The 17,594-nt window shown below is 35.7% G+C and overlaps 1 protein-coding gene across 9 annotated transcripts in view; it reads right to left on the reverse strand.

Moving 5' to 3' along the window:
• The window catches only part of LOC111506683 (solute carrier family 35 member F3), a 74,931-nt gene that overhangs the window by 26,407 nt on the left and 30,930 nt on the right, over nucleotides 1–17,594 (reverse strand). For all 9 annotated transcript variants that reach the window (XM_074177385.1, XM_074177390.1, XM_074177384.1 and 6 more), the window contains 4 exons: nucleotides 9,738–9,911; nucleotides 7,577–7,745; nucleotides 4,147–4,325; nucleotides 2,228–2,546 (listed from right to left, as the gene is read on the reverse strand). In XM_074177385.1, coding sequence (XP_074033486.1) covers nucleotides 2,228–2,546; nucleotides 4,147–4,325; nucleotides 7,577–7,745; nucleotides 9,738–9,911 — 841 coding nt within the window. The remainder of the gene's footprint in view (nucleotides 1–2,227; nucleotides 2,547–4,146; nucleotides 4,326–7,576; nucleotides 7,746–9,737; nucleotides 9,912–17,594) is intronic.

Here is a 17,594-nt window from a genome sequence, read left to right on the forward strand (position 1 = left end):
CAGAAAAAAAGGGCTTTCAAATATAAGGTTCTATAAGAACCTGAAGTTGAGCTAAAAGAATTTGGTTCAATGAACCATTTGATCCAACTGCGCTATTTTGTTTTATGACCTGCAGTGGTCTCATATTTAGGTCAGAAAAGAGTGGTAAGTAGTTTGTTTTGCTGACATGTATGGACATGCTGATGTATGGAGAAAATTGTGCAACACATGACGGAACGCTTCAGACCAATAAAGGAATATGAGAGTGAATCGAACACAGAGTAGTCTATTTTGATTTATACATATAATTTGCACCATTTCTACTTACTACACTTTTAGGAAAATAAAGAAATTTATAATTTCCATAACTACTTCAATGTTTCTGTTTTCTATGTTTGAATTGAAGCCACGCCTTTCCTTTTTCACGCTACTGATGTTTTTACTTCCTTGATTATCTTTTCATTTCCTAGTCGTCATAACTATCCTAAGCACTATGATATTTTCTGACATCCAATTGTTTCTTACTTCGTTCTTACTTTTCTTCTGAAGTTATATTTTCGTGTTTCACGAACACCTAACACACATACCACCGATGATGTCTGCCGCAGTAGCGGACGAAACCTTTGGTACTTTAGGTTCCATTCGTACACGGTCTACTAGCTCGTATTTTGTTATCTCCAATCTGACCTGCAATTCATACAACGGGTTTGACGTGAAAATCAAAAATTCCAACGATGCAACGTTCACATAACGGTTGACTGAATCACCAACCCCCTTCCATCATTATATAGAAAGCGGAAAGATGGAGAAGTAGGAAACTAAATAATTTTTTCCCCAAAAAGATGATCATTTAATTTGTAGTCTATCGCAAGGATGCCTCAGTTTTCGAGATGGTCCTTTGTTTGTTCGTGCAACAACAACCATTTATCTATGAGTAAAATTGTTTCATCAGGCATGCCACATGGCTCCGTCCTTGGTCCAGTCTTTATGATTTTCATAAATGACATATTCTACTATATTGTTGTAAATCATGCCCTAAAGAAAATAACGCCGGCCGCCACTGGTAACCATAAAACAATCGTGACGTAGCTAAGAGCGCGCGAATGTACGATGTTCGCTGCCGCTCTAGATGTAGCGACAATAATGCTACCGATTTCGATGAAATTTTCTAGCGCATTCGATTACAATATATAAACGCTAGCCACGAGCATATCGACACAGTCAAGTAGAAGTTACAGTGCGATACGCGGAGCGATCTAGTAAGGCGATAGACATTCGAATAATAGTTTTAGTTGAAGTGTTTGTTGAATTCAAAGTGAAATAGAGTTAAGTTTGATTATTGTTCAGTGTAATCAATTATTGGTCATTCCACGGGGAAAAACTTAACAATATTAATATATACCGTATACTACCATATAAAGAAAAATGCAGATGCATCAAACCAAATTGTTGAATGGGTGGCACCTAATAACCTGGTACAAAATATAAAATACTACAAAACAGAAGCACTAACATTTTTCTGAAACACAACAGTTATTGCGGATGTTCCGCATGTTGACACGCTTTTCAAAAAAATATTTAAAGTTATACCACAAGATCTTAAAATTCTATTGATGATTTTCCATTTCTCAATGACAACTTTGTTATTTATCGATACTATGAAAGCCGTAGAATGAGTGGTTTTATATGTAGCTGGTTACTCGTTTGCCAAACAAAGTTTGATTTAAAGAAAAATACAAAATCTTTAGGTCGAGTGGTATTCGTGAAGATTATTTCCTGTAATATTCTCAGCATAACCAGAAAATTCAACAAAGAACAACAATGATCTTCAAACATATCACAATTGTGGAGTACTGCTGGATGATAGAGGCCGGTTTATGTTCAAATCTGAGATTTTTTTAAGCCCTTCTATAATTGTCGGTACATAAACATTGTTAGTTATGATCACATGAGTAAACGACTGTTATGCATTGTTATTGACTAAATACTGTTAGTATATATCGATGTATATTAAGTGATAACTTTCATTATTTTCTTTTCTAAACCTTTCCCCTTCTTTTCACTCTTCTCTTAATCACGATACCAAGCAATGCTTCATGCAGCTAACTATTTATTTGTAATACTGACATTGCTGTAGTTGTTTTTGTCAAATAATTATTATTGTTATAATTATATTATAACTTCAACTTATCACCTCAAAAATCAAGAGAGTATTACAAAAAGATACAAGGTTTAGAAAAATTCTCACTTAAAGACAAGACGCTCGACGTCAACAACACCGGCCACGGCAGCACCTCCCAATACAACGTTTCGACGCCCATCAGGAACAAGCCCAGACACAGAGGCCACAGAAAGGCGGCGTTGAGCATGCCGATCAGGGAGAAGAAGAGCGCCACCTGGCCGTACGTGGCTTCGCCGACGATCTTCCTGAAGAGCACCTTGTAGACGGCGGAACCGGCCGCCGCCGAAGTAGCCAGCACCACCCCGCCAAGGGTGGGGCTGCCCGTGATGCCGTCCATGTACGCCAGAAGGGCCACGCCGGTGTCGCAGATTATCACAGCCATAATCTGGAGAAAAAAGTATTATTTATTAAGTAATTTGTAATATCGTACGTTCACAGGTAAGTCTTCGTTAATCCTTAGTTCGCAAAAGTTACAAGTTTCGTGATTAGATCAACGTCAGTGCCTTGGTAGGTGCGGTAATATTACAGCACAGTTATATAACGACTGGAATTCAGATAAGCATATCTCGTAGAAGAAAACTCATCAAATGAAATAATGGGAAACGAAGCTATGGAAGGGAATTATCTTCAGTTTCTGGGATTAGTCGTATGAGAATTCGAAGAATTCCACCTCTACAAAATTCATCGTGTGCACGAAAACAATGAAGGTGACTTGGACAGACCTTTAGAATTTTGTGAGCGGATAGTAATAAACACGAATTGTTGCTCAGCATTTGTTTGTCGGATGAGCGTTCGGTTTTTGCGAATCGGACTGTCACAACTGTCGCTATTGGTCTAATGATAACGAACACTTATTTATTCAATGGTCATGAAAGGCACTAGGTCCACTAGAGTATCTACATTATCAGGAAATTCGTATATCTTCTTAGTAGTAGGTACGAAACTTTAAAAATAATACATAAGTACATAATACATAATAAGTTGATGAGTTGTAAAACTTGTGATATTAAAGTAACAATTTAACTTTGACCTCAATAATATGTTCAAACCGTCAATTGAAACAGAGAACTGTATCAAGGTAACAAAGACAAAAAATAGTTTATTAGTCGTCAGCATTGATTAATTTAAGCAAAACTATGTGAGATGTTTCAAAATGGTCTTGAATTCTGATGGGATGTAAAGAAAATATCAATTTGATCATTGTCCTCGTTAGTGTTGCGAACAATTCTACATATAGGAGAATTTTGAGACGAATTAGTTGTCCTAAAAGGTATGTGGGATAAGTAGTTTGTTCTAAATGGTCGAAAAGGAACGTTAATTTCAATTTGGTTCAGTATATTGACATTGTCTACGGAATTTGAGATAATTTTGTTAAATTCATACTCAACATCCTGAGAAATTTAATGCAAGGACTGGAATTTGATGCGGCTGGGTTGTTGGTCCTTCTTTCTACAGAAAATTCAATTGTTACAAAACACTGTCGATCTCGCATTAAAAACCATTATTGAACAAAATGCCGCTAATATGAAAATTAATTGACATTACAACAAAATGGGGCATCTCCTCACTATACCTTTGCTGGCTTCGAGAGTGTTCAAATGAAACTTTTCCTGGTAGGTGGATCGGTTAAAGAAGGTTAGTGAAGTGGTCCGCAAGGTCACCAGATTTAAATACGTTGGATTTTTATCTCTAGATGACTCACGTCAACAGATTATTGATAACTGCCGCAACATTACACCTGAAATGCTTCAGAGCGATATATTTTTTCACTATAGGGAAGCAGAAGGGCAACATTTTGAACGCATGTCTTGATGCCTCCTCACATCACTATATGCCTCCACTATATATAAAGCCGCCCCTGCTTTCCTCCGTATATTTCAATATAAACCCCGGATGTTTCCAACACGCCAATATATTTATATTATTTCATATCCCTTCGAAACCGTAAAACTTCACCCTCGTAAATATAATATTTCTATACTTACTCTTATGCCGACGAATTGCTCGTGCAAGATGACCCAGGAGAGGAGATATACAAAAGAAACGTTGGTAGCGAAGAGGGCCATGACGTCAGTCGCCAGAAGTATCCTTAAGGACATTATGTACATGTAATTCGTTCCGACCCAAAGGATACAGAAGAGGCTGCAGCGCGTCATGAATCTCACTGGAAATGAAAATTGGGATATTATTGTTAAAAATTCAGTAGGACCTGAAATGAATATAGCAATATCTTCCAGATTTTGAGAGGGGTTGAAGTTGAAGTGATCTCTCTTTTGTGCACATCTGAGAAAAATCTACAGGAACATTATGAAAAATCAAGTGGTTATACCTCTAATCAGTATTTGGTAAAGTGAAAAATAACTAACTACATCAAAAATTGGAGTATTAGATGTACAAAGTGTTTTGTAATAACGTGCTAATATTCGAGGATGTTATTTGGGGGTCCATTAAAAAAAAAACTACGTATGGATTCATGAACTAAAAGTGCTATGTTGTAGTTCAAAAGTTAAGACCTTCAGAATATATATATTTTTAAATGCATTCAAAAATAGTCTCCTTGAATGTAAGGATCTTATAAAAATCTGGAAAAATTGAAAGTGAAAGTGTTTTATTTCAATACACAGCTCAGAATAAACAATCTTCTGTTAATCAATAAACGGCAACTTTAGGTTCCAGGACATCAGTTACGGAAACACATCTTCACCGGCAGCAGGAGGTTGCATATCTAGATCTAGAAGTGATTTCGAATTGGGGAGAAAGTAACCAGGTTCGATTCAATGCCACAAGAACCCAGTCAGGTCAGACAATTCCACTTTCTGCACCGACAATCATGTCGCTGGAATTGCTTGGAACGCTGTTCTGAACCAGAAAACTGTACACACCTCTGCAACTTTTGATGATTTATAAAGCTCAGAGATCAGGCCTTCTTTGGAGTATTGTTCTCATGTACGGAGCTCTGCCCCCAAACATACCCTGAAGTAGCTGGATTCCATCCAGAAAAGAGCCATCCGCCTGATTGGAGACGCGAACATCACGTGCAACCTTGATAGCCTGGAACATCAAAGAAAAGTTGCAGAGTTGTCTTTTTTCTATATATAGATACTTTCACGGGAAGTGTTCAAGTGACTTGGCACATTTGATTCCACCAAGAGCGGTACATATCAGAAGTACCTGACGGAATGTGACTGCTCATCGTTCTGAGGTTCAACTCAGTACACTTCGAACTTCACTGTTCAAGAACTCTATCATCTGGAGAACTGAGTTTATGTGGAATAAACTTCCTGAGAACGTTTTTCCAAATGTGACTCGCTACTTTCGCACAGGCACCGCTCTGAGAGTGCCTTAAGGATTTTCATGCAGTGCTTGTGTTTTGTCCTTAAGAAAAAGGTTCGAATTTTCTGCCTGAAATTGAAAAAAAAATAGTATCATTAGCGAAATTCTGTCTACCTAACAAGAGCGAAAAAGATCATTTTCGCATCCGAATTTTTTATTCCTTCAAGTATTCAGAAAAAAAACTCACAGTTTTCAAGTTTGTTAAAAAATACCAGCCTTCAAAAATCTTTCCGAGATAGTTGCATAGGTACTCTCAACAGATAAAGTTAAGACCTCTTTCAGCAATGAAAACTGTGCTGAAAGAACTTCAAAGTAGTGTAGTCTTAAAATACTACACTACTACACAGAATACAACAGCACCTACATCGTACATACCGGTTAATATAAAAAACTCGTATATTGGAACATCAGACAAGTTTGAAACCTGCTAAATTAGCGACAACCATGAACAGAAATATTCTAATGAGCACACTCCGCGAAATATTCACTTCAGTTTTGCTGCCATACAAGTAGTGCCAAACAAATGAACTACAAAAACGAGTCCGGGAGATGCTAAACGTAAAAAACTAATGCAATTGATGGAAAGTAAGACAGATGTTGACAAAAAAAGGTAGAAACAAAAAGCCATTTTCTCCGAAATCTAATCTGTGATGAAAAATACCCCCCTTTCAATTTGAACAAGACAGATGCATCAAGTAATGCTGTAATAGGTTGGACATTATTTTTCGTTAAATATTGACTACCAAAACAGATGGGTTTTCGTAGAAAAAGGGAAACTTCATCAGCTTTCAGTAATAGTTTTAGGTCAACCAGAGCCAAGCCATTCAAAGGGAAAGTCGTTTAAATTAACTGCCCGCTGTTTAAGAAATCTGATATTTCAGAACATTCAACCTCATCATTCATTTCATTATCATGCCGTTAAGGGTCGAAAATATATTATTCAGTCTGTGTATCCCCTTTAGAATAACATTCAAAAAGTACAAAACATATAATAAATATCGAATGAGTTCAAAGGTTTAACGACATGATGAAATTAAGGCATCCGTCTGGGATACCTCTTATTCGAGACAGAGAAAATATCAAAATAACCCGTGCAGTGACATCTATATATCAGTAGCAGGCTTACGACATTAGAAATATCGGAGACCAATTGGGAATTCTTGCGGACATGTAGAGAACGTTAAGAGTACCGGGTTTGGAAATGATTTCAGACTCTTTCCGATTGGTAGGAACTTTTCTAAAATAATGTTAATTATATCCCCTAACAGAGTTGAGGTGACGACATGTACCAAAAAATGCATCAGCAGCAACCGGCACCGGTCAACAGAAGAGGTCCGATCCTGCTCCACGACAACGCCCGTCCGCACGTTTCACAAGTCATTGTCTGAAAATCAAACAAATTGAGCGTCGGAGTTCTACCTCACCCACCATACTCCCCAGACATCTAGCCAACCGACTACCATCTTTCTAAGTACTCCGATAACTGTTGTCACTGGTAGAACCCTCGCCAATCAGAACCAGACAAAAACGGCCCTCGTCATCTTCATCAAATCCCGAGCATGCAATTTTTATGCTGATGGAACCAATGAACGTGTGTTTCGTTGGCAAAAGTGCACTGATTCAAATGTCGCTTATTTCTAAGCAACTGAATAAATATTCACTGAGATATTACAGTTCAAAGTAGACTCATAAAAACAAATAAAACTTTTGAAACAACCCAATACGTTTCGGCTTCGGCTTTGAAGCCATTTTCAAGATGCAGTTAGTATAATCACACTGAGGTCTCAATCTGCTAACGCTCTCAGGTAGTGAAATCTTTCTAGTGTTTTGTTACTGGACGCCGGAGTCCAATCTGACTATACTCCAGGTCTCATCAACTTTCTTTGTAAGAGTCTCAAGCTGGCGATTTCCAAGCGAAGACTTCACGGAGGCAAGCCACAAAACCTTAGAAGTCACTACCTGAAGAGTAGACAGATGTACACTTCTGGAACCCAAATACAAATTTAAACGAACATCGGAACATCTGGCAAAATTATACGGGAGAATGCTCATCGACTGGACTATTGCTTGACTTAGACTCACCTGGCGTGAATCCTTTGTCCCTGAAGTCTCTGATGCTCTCCAAAAGAATATCCGACATCGATTCGCATCTTCTGTTGCTCAGACGGCAGAGAAAATATAACGGAAAGAACAGCATCGTCCAGTTCGTGACGAACCAAGTGGTGAAAAACGGGGCTTGATACGATACGGTCTGAAAATGGAAAAAGGAAAAAGAAAAACGAGTGGAACGTGTCTACGATAGATTGAATGGCGAGGTCGGTGAAACAATAGATGAAAAATTCCGGAGAAATAATGCCAATCCGGTTCAGAGAGTTTAAAATCCCTCTAGCAGTAATATCTTTTTCAAACAGGATGGACTGCAGTAATCGATTAATCATGATATGAGCACATAATTCCAGTTTTCACACAAAATTTGATGCACATTCTTTGATCCATTTTTATCGATAGTAGAAAATTACCGAACAGGCAAAACACTTCTAACTTTTATGCCTCATATCAACAAACTAAACATGCTAAATTAAAAATATCTGTCCTAATAAGAGTAAACTGAAGTAGTGACCATCATCCTCTACAAACCCCTTTTATGAATGATCCCCAAAAAATAAGTCCGCACAGAAAAAAAAAGTATTTTGCTTATACACCTGTGACCTAGTTTCTGTTTCATTGTAATTCACATATTATGTATGCGGTTTCGACGGCAAACCTGCCGAAACTACGACCGAATCCGAAACTGCATTCGGGAGTTCCCGCGCTGTGATCGGTAATGTTCGGCGCGTTGAATTTCATATAAGCGACGAAAACATTTTGCCGCGTCCACGTGCCTAATCATGTCGTGACTTACTTTGTGATTTACTTTGTTTATTAGATTAATATTAAGTACCTATTGTGATATTAGGTAACAACTTAAATATGTAATTTTATGATTAATATTTTTGAAAAATCATCAATGATATTCAAAAGAAGGATCTACACTTACTCAAATAAACACCTCACCTATTTTAAGTATTTTTAAGATGCAATCAATATTTTATCTTAAATAAGGGTTTGTTATGTTGTCAATAAGTAAAAATGTCGAAGACTGCAAAACGTTGTGATTTAAAGATAAAAAAATAAAGACTGGCTGAATATAATAACGTTTTCTTTATTTTTTCCTCAAAACATAATCCTTGTATGGAAGTTTCGAATTTCGGCAAAGGTCTCAGTTTCGGTCGTAAAAGCCAGTTTCGGTCGGACACTATTTAACCCTGATGACGTTGCTACTGCTAATCGAAAATTGAATGAAGATCTAGCTCGTCTTATGTCAGCATCTGAAGCTCATAACCTCAAAATCAATTTAAACAAAACTAATCTGCTTGTTTTTGGTACTAATCGTATTTTAGTGGAAAGATACATTGATATTGTTATCGGTGATAAAGTAATATGCCCCACGAATGTGACAAAACGTTTAGGTATCGAAATGGACGTGAATTTAAGGTTTACAAAACATATCACAAAATGTGTTCAAAGAAGTTATATGAGTTTGAAAATGCTTTATCCTCATCGTCATTTATTATCAATAAGTACAGACGTGTTTTACACTCGGCTACCCTCTTCCATAAAATATATAAACACATGTCCATCATATTTGTATAACAAAATGAGATTTCATAGCGATGTACATACTTTAATTTTGAGGCTTAAAGGGTTACTTTCCTTCAATTATAATATATATAGTTTGTACAATAATAGTTCACAAAAATATAAAGTTAGTAAAGCTTCCTTATTAAAGTGCTGTTACAAAAAATATCTCATCGCTGCCCAATCAGAAAGTCATTGATTTCATAGATTTTATACTTCTGAAAAATGTTCAGTATAAACATTCAACATGTTTTCTCTCCCTCTTTCCTCTCTCCTTTCTTTTTTTCTCTTCTTTGTTTTGTTGTTTCTCTAGTTTAGTTTTATTTTCTTCAAAGCTAGAACTAAAATCAACAGTACCCTTTCGGGACATGTTGTTTCTAGCCTCATTTATAGTTTTTTTAAAACTTTTATAGATTGAATAATTATTGTGTTTATATCTTATAAGGAACTGTAAATAAATATTATTATTATTATTAAATCAATTTAAGAAAAGGTGTCATTTTGACATTTTCTCCTCTTGAGTAATCCCTCAGAGATAAAAAGTATTTATATCTATTTCACTCACGTAAACTGTTTGTACTATTGTCATATTGAGGCCACTAGTGTCATAAGGTATTAAAACGGGATCTGCGTCGGATTCTGGGTCCTTGGGTTGCCTCAGATAAAGGTATTTTATACAGTGTGTTGCTCCGACCCAAGATGCTGTCACGCATACTGTCACCCATATTCCAAAGTAGATCTGAAAAAAGGGCACGTTGAATTTCTCAAAAAATGAACGTGTGCAGAAAATTCAAATATAAAATAACAAATTGTTGCGTAAATTCTCTAATAGTACGTAGTAGTAGGAAACTTTCCAAAAAAAAAAACACATACACACAAGATATTCTAAGGTTAGAACTGCAACAAGTGCAGTTTATCAATGTTTTTTCAATCTGAATTAAAAATTATAGTATTATAGTATTGATAGTATTCTAGTAGCCAGTAGATTCAATCTTGATCTTTTCTGTTATACTCGTAGTGTTGTTGAGTGACACGTACTGAAATTCATGTTCCATGACTCCACCGGTACTGAAATTTGACAGAACTCGTGTGATGTAAGTGCGACCCGAGGGCAGAACGGCAGAACTAATTTTACCAATGGAAAACTCATTACACATTATTTGAATCTCAGAGTAATAATAAGACAGAGTTGCCATGCGTATACCAATACAATACATGTATTTTGAAGCGGATATCGTACTATTCTTTTCTGTACAATTTATGGGCGAGGGGGGGGTGACGGGTAATAATGGGTTACGTAGAGTTTGTTTACATTTGAAGTAAGTTGGACCATAAAACAGTGGCGGTTGGTTTAGTTGATAATCGGAGAGATATTATATATTTATAAAATGAATCATTTTAGGTGAAAATATCTTCTGTTTAAATAGTTCCTACAAGAAATCTGATTTTTATTAATGATTATCATGGAAATGAGGCCAGTTTTTCTACCACCTACTAGATTTTCATTCATGTATGGCTTTATAATAAAGCGCGTGGTTTACTGAGTTAAAATGAAATTATTTCAAATGAACTAATTATTCATAACAATAATAAATGTTAATTTTAAAAGTAATAAACTTTCCTTCAGATAATCAACAAACGGTACGGTTTGTGAGTTCCGATATAAATGATTTTCGATAAGAAATCATGAATATTTATAATTACCATTGAGGTTTGATATTATTATGTAATTTCATTCAAAATTGGTATCTTGGGGTTTTTGTGGACCAACATTATGTTTTTTTTTCAATAATTCATGCAGACGAATTCTATAATTACGAAAAATCATTAATGTAAATGAAAAAACTGTATTCAAAAATGAAAAATATGTTTTTCAAATGAGTGCCATAGATCATATCCATTCTGTGATCAACAGATTGAAAAGCTTTCTGCTCAATGTTCAGTTTGTATTCTAAATAGTTATTCTCATGCAACCGGTGTTAAATTTGTTATTGTTCACTCAACAACTAACTTACGTCACACAAAGAATATGATTTCCGATTTGGTTTTATTTTATTCGCACGAGGCTATCGCGTTGCATATAGACAATATTTAATAAGACATGACGGTTGTAGTTTTTTTAACTTTTTTTTTGGTTGGGATATGTTAAATAATGAAATAATATAAATCTAGTTTCAAGAACTTAATATATAGGAATAAGATAAAAAAAATTATTAAAATCATCAAAAATATCCCTTTTCATAATGTTGGTCCACAAAAACCCCTAGATACCAATTTTCAATGAAATCATGATTTCTAATCGAAAATTCTTTATATCGGACCTCACAAACCGTACCACTTTATAAAATCTGAGAATAAATCACAAATTTCTCCATCTGATTATATGAAGCAAAGTTCATTACTTTTGAAATTAACATTTATTATTGTTATGAATTAGTTCATATGAAATAATTCAATTTCAACCCAGTAAACCACGCGCTTTATTATAAAGTCATACATTAATAAAAATCTAGTAGGTGGTAGAAAAGCTGGCCTCATTTCCATAATCATTAATAATAAATCAGATTTCGTGTAGGAACTATTTGAACAGAATACATTTTCACCTGAAATGATTTATTTCATAAATATATATACTATCCCTCTGATTATCAACTAAACCAACCGCCACTGTTTTATGGTCCAACTTACTTCCCGTAAACAAACAAAGTTATGCTGACGTCAATGTAAGGATGGAAAATGCCTCTCTATTGTCTTTTGTTACTCTGAGATTTGGATATAAACAAAATGGTTGACAAGTTTTTTACTCAGTTTTCCATAGAAACCTGAAAGTTATAGCAGAGAAACCCCTCTACATTCCCAAAGAATTTACGCATAAATATTGTTATCTATCTACGTTCAAGCGTTCAATTACTGTTTTACGACGTTTCTCGTATTAAAAAGCAGGCGGAAGGAAACAATAAAAACACTCCGACTTGTTCAACTATCAGCAAGAAACTGCTTTATTAGAAAAGGAACGGGAATACAAAGTAACTGCTACATATGCTACTAGAGGGCGCGACAACTAACATCTTTTATTTTTAAGCTAATATCAACACCCCCACTAGGTTAAACAATAAAAATCATTCTATTCCAAGAGTCTTCAGAAACTTATAATGCTTAACAGAAGGTAAAGCCTTAGTCAAGATGTCAGCCACCATTTCATTTGTTTGAATGTACACAACATTTATAAATTTGTTAGTAACAACATCTCTGATGTAATGGTGTCGTACATCTATATGCTTTGTTCTTTTGTGATATACAGGATTATTACACAATTTAATTGCGCTTTGATTGTCGCAGTATAACTGAACACAATTAAATGAGCCTTTAATTTCACCTAACAAGTTCCTCAGATAAACGGCTTCTTTCGATGCCTCAGACAAGGCCATATATTCGGCTTCCGTCGTTGAGAGTGCTACAGTTTTTGTTTGGTGCTTTCCCAGGAAATAACACACTCGGAATATTTAAAACAGAAACCAGTATAAGACCTCCTGTCAACTGTGCTGCTACCCCAGTCAGAGTCTACAAAACCCAGTAATTGACCAGAACCCTTTTTATACTTAAGACAAAAATTTCTGGTTTTCTGCAAATATTTTAAAACTCTTTTTGCGGATTTCCAATGACTAACATCAAAGCAACTATTGTACTGACTAAGATAGCTGACTGAGTAAGAAATATCAGGTCTCGTCATTACGGCGAGATACATTAATCCACCAATGAGCTGCCTATATGGTAACAATGAATTACAGTTTTTGTCACCCTTATTTAAGCTTAAACCATTTTCCATGGGAGTATCAATAGGTTTACAGTCAATCATGTTGAATCGAGTCAATAGTGAATCAATGTATTTACTTTGATCTAGGGTTATAACTTTGTTTTTCTTATCAATGCACACACTTACTCCCAAAATATGTTTGGCCTGACCTAAGTCTTTTAGTTTAAAATGGTCTGCCAATTTCTCTTTCAAATCCGTACTTTCGGCTATGTTGTTTGAGAAAATTAAAAAATCGTCAACGTATAGTGCAATCACAGTAAGAAAACTATTGACATGCTTTATAAAAACGCAAGGTTCAAGAGCTGATTCACTATAGCCTAGACACAACAATATATCCTCGACTTTTTTATACCAGACACGTGACGCTTGTTTTAAGCCATAAAGGGCACGTTTTAACCTTAAAACTTTGCCTTCATATCCTGATTTGATAAAACCCTCAGGTTGTCTCATATATACAACTTCGTCTAAGTGTCCGTGTAAAAAGGCCGTAGTTACATCTAAGTGACTTACGTCTAGACCTAAATCTACAGACAATGCCATTAGTAACCTAAGTGTAGAATACCTAACTACCGGTGAGAAGGTTTCACCATAGTCCACTCCTTCTCTTTGAGTAAAACCTTTCGCCACTAATCTAGCACGATAGCTTTTATTATTTTCAGTATCACATTTTATTTTATATACCCACTTGCACTCAACCAATGTACCGTTCGATGGTAGGTCGACAACTTCCCACGATTCATTTTCCACCAGGTTGTTCATCTCTTCCTGCATGGCCTTTTGCCACTCGTCTTTGTCGTTTCTACCCATAGCCTGTGAGTATGTGGTTGGGAACTCCTCAAAACAGATGTTGCTATCTGCAGCGCTCAGATAAGTAACATAATCCTCAAATTTCTTTTCTTTTCTTTCTCTTCCAGATCTTCTTACTTCTGTTCGAGTTTCAACATCATCAGCATTGTTTGGAATATAGTCTGGATCTAAATCGTCCAAGTCAGTGAACGAACTGCCTTCACTAATATTCTCAACAGCTGGATTGTAATCTAAATCCCCCACTGCTTCTGACATTCCAACAACTTCTTCATAGTTTACTACTTCTGATGTATTTTCAAATCTTTTACTTGTATAGTCTTCATAAACTATGACATCTCTACTGGTTGTTATGTCATCAATGTCTGGGTTATAGACTCTATAACCTTTGATATTCTCTGAATAGCCAACAAGTATGTGTCTTTTTGCCTTTTTTTCAAATTTTGTACGCTTGTCCTTAGGTATATGCACCATACAGGAACTTCCAAAAATTTTGAGCTTTGACAGGTCCGGTTTTTGTCCTACCCAAATTTCATATGGTGTTTTTCCATCAATACCACTTGCTACACAACGATTTCTTAGATAACTAGCAGTGTTGACTGCTTCTGCCCAGAAACGTTTTTCTAAGCCAGCATCAAACAGTAGGCATCTTGCTTTTTCTATAAGGGTTCGATTATGGCGCTCAGCAACCCCATTTTGTTCTGGCGTGTAGGCATTGGTCATTTGGTGTATTATTCCTTCGGTTTTTAAAAATGTCTTAAACTCATTTGAACAAAATTCACCACCTTGATCTGTGCGGAATACTTTTATTTTTTTGCTTTTCTGTTTTTCTGCCATAGCTTTAAATTCTTTAAACTTAGAAAAAGCTTGACTTTTAGACTTTAAGAAATACACAAATGACATGCGACTACAGTCATCGACTAAAAGTAGAAAATACCTAGAGCCGCCAATGGACACATTTTCCATGGGACCACAGATGTCACCATGTATTATGTCTAATAAGTTCAGACTAAGCTTACTTGTATTTGAAAAAGGTAATCTTGTTTGTTTGCCCTCACAGCAAACTATGCAGTTAGATTTATCTATGTTTACCTTCTCTTTTAGTGATAATCCATTCACACAATCCTTCATTTTGTACATATCTTGGCTGTTGATGTGAGCTAATCGTCTGTGCCACGTTTCAGGGGATATGGCCAATAAGCATTGTTCTATCTTCAAGTTTAGTTTATAAACGCCGTCTACTAAGCTTGCTGTAGCTATCTGTACACCAGAGCTATTAACAATCGAACATCCTTCGTGGGTGAATATAACTCTGTTACCTTTAGCAATAATCTCACTTACTGATATGAGGTTTGTGGTTAGTTTTGGTATGCACAAAACTTCTTCAACTTCTATTTCATGAGATTTTCCATTACAATCTGTGACAATATTCAAACTCCCAGAGAATTTTACTGGTAAAATTTCTTCGTTTGCCACTAAAATTTCTTTTACAGTTGCTTCTGAACAGTCATGCAGCCAACTTTCATTAGGAGTCATATGTTTACTGGCTCCGGAGTCTAGGTAAAAATCATTTTTATTATATTTGCCACTAAGAAATACTGCACTAAAGGCATTTCTTTGTGATGAATTTGATTTTTCCGGACAATGAGACATGTAATGCCCAGTTTTCTTGCACTTAAAACAAATAATTTCGGTTAAATCCTTTTGTTTTTGTTTTTGATATTTGTCGTTTTGACTTTGACAACTGTCTGACGATTTTCTGTTAAATGTCTTTGCCTTGCCATCTCTTGGTTGTGTCGTAAAGTTTCGCTTAGCTACGAAAGCGTTTCCACTTTTGCCTCTGGTGGTGCCATCTGTGCACATGTCTAATAACTTTGTTTTAATTGAATCGGTAGTAATCTTCATACCTGAATGCTCCACTGCCATGATCATGGGTGCAAACCTTTCTGGGAGACCGGCCAAAAGCAGAGAACCGATCCATTCCTCGTCGATGTTAAAACCTGTCCTTTTCAATTTCTGAGACGTTTCAACGACTTGGTTGACGTAGCTTTCCATGTTTTCACAGCTTTCCAAACGAAGGGATATTAACGTACGCAGGAGCCCGATTTTTCTGACAAAACCAGTGTCTTCATAGAGGTTTTTAATTTTTAACCAGACGTCCTTTGCGGTAGCGGCATCTTTAACGTGCATATATAAAGAGGGATCAATGGTAAGGATGAGTTTTGCCTTCGCTTTCGCGATTAAAACTGTGTCCGTCTCGGTCCCATCAATACATTTGGTCAAGCCCTCCAAGACAAAGATGTTTTCCAGTGCAAAACTCCACTCGTCGAAGTTCTCGCGACCGAGTAGTTTTGGACAACTGTTTAAATAGTTGATCGACATTTCACTTTACTGAATGAACAAACTGCGGTAACACTTGTTTCAATGTTTTTATTTACACGTGGTGTTCTGGGCACATAACCTATCAAAAAGCAGGCGGAAGGAAACAATAAAAACACTCCGACTTGTTCAACTATCAGCAAGAAACTGCTTTATTAGAAAAGGAACGGGAATACAAAGTAACTGCTACATATGCTACTAGAGGGCGCGACAACTAACATCTTTTATTTTTAAGCTAATATCAACATCTCGAATATATGTTTTCCGCTTATAAAATAACACGCTACACTTCTGACTTGTTCAAATCCTATCACGCTACGTGCATAAATTCTCTCCTCGAAGTATTACATGTTCGTCGTGTTTTGTTTCACGTTTAACGAGACAAATTTTATGGACTCTTCGTTCACCGACAGTTGAATGAATGGACGAGAATAGAACTATTTTCGCCATTCATGATTATCTGATGTGGGAGGGAAGTAAGACTAATAATAGATGTTATTTATAAATAAGCAACTGATTTGTGCTGAAACAATTATTTCAGCTGATGTTCTTAGCTGTAATCATTAGTTTATTGAAAGGGAAATGTTCCTCAATTTGGATTATTACAGCAAATGCAAATTTGAACAAAATAAAGTTGAGTTTAATTCATGAGTTTTTCAAATTCACTTCGAAAAGTATTCAAATTGATGTTTCAAATGTTGGATTTTAATTTTTAAAGGGATTTGTTTCTAATTCACATATTGGCAACAGCGCCTATATCAAGTTGAAATAATTTATACGTAGATATTCTACTTTAAAAAAAGAAAAGTATCTTTATAAATCAACAATTGAGGCAAAATATAAATTATAGTTCAATACCACCTCCACAAGCCACATAAACAACAATTGTTTTGTTATTTATTTATATAGAGAAAAATAGGTTAGGTGCACAAAATGTCATATGTCACAGAATGTCTCGGAACTCGAAACATAAGTAAACAGAACAGCACGCATCTGAAATATGTCATCTTTGTTTGTGTTATAGGTAACAGATTTATTGTCCTTTATTAGTTATAACCGATGTTGCCAAATGGTGAAATAGAAACGAATCCCTTTAAATGTTGAATACATTATTTCATTCCTCTTTTTTAAGTATTTAAATAATTTTTTAAAGAAAAAGGTTGAAATGATAAGTTTAAAATGCGTTGTTTTAGAGCTTTTTTATGAAAACTGCTTGATTTTCGTCAGGAGGAACATTTTATGTTCTTCAAAATAATTATTGAATAATAGTCTGGAACGTGCGATGCTCAGGCAACTAGACATTAAAATTAATGCACTGTCAGTTGTCTACATTATCCTTACAATTTGAATTTAACTGTGAGAGAATTTGCTATTTGTTGAACTGTTTTTTGTTCGCCTGTTTTTCTTTCGAACGTTCTGCCGACT

The sequence above is a fragment of the Leptinotarsa decemlineata genome, unplaced genomic scaffold (genome assembly GCF_025532065.1).
Source record: "Leptinotarsa decemlineata unplaced genomic scaffold, Ldec_3_MD MMD2_tig00002974_RagTag_RagTag, whole genome shotgun sequence".
NCBI lineage: Eukaryota > Metazoa > Arthropoda > Insecta > Coleoptera > Chrysomelidae > Leptinotarsa > Leptinotarsa decemlineata.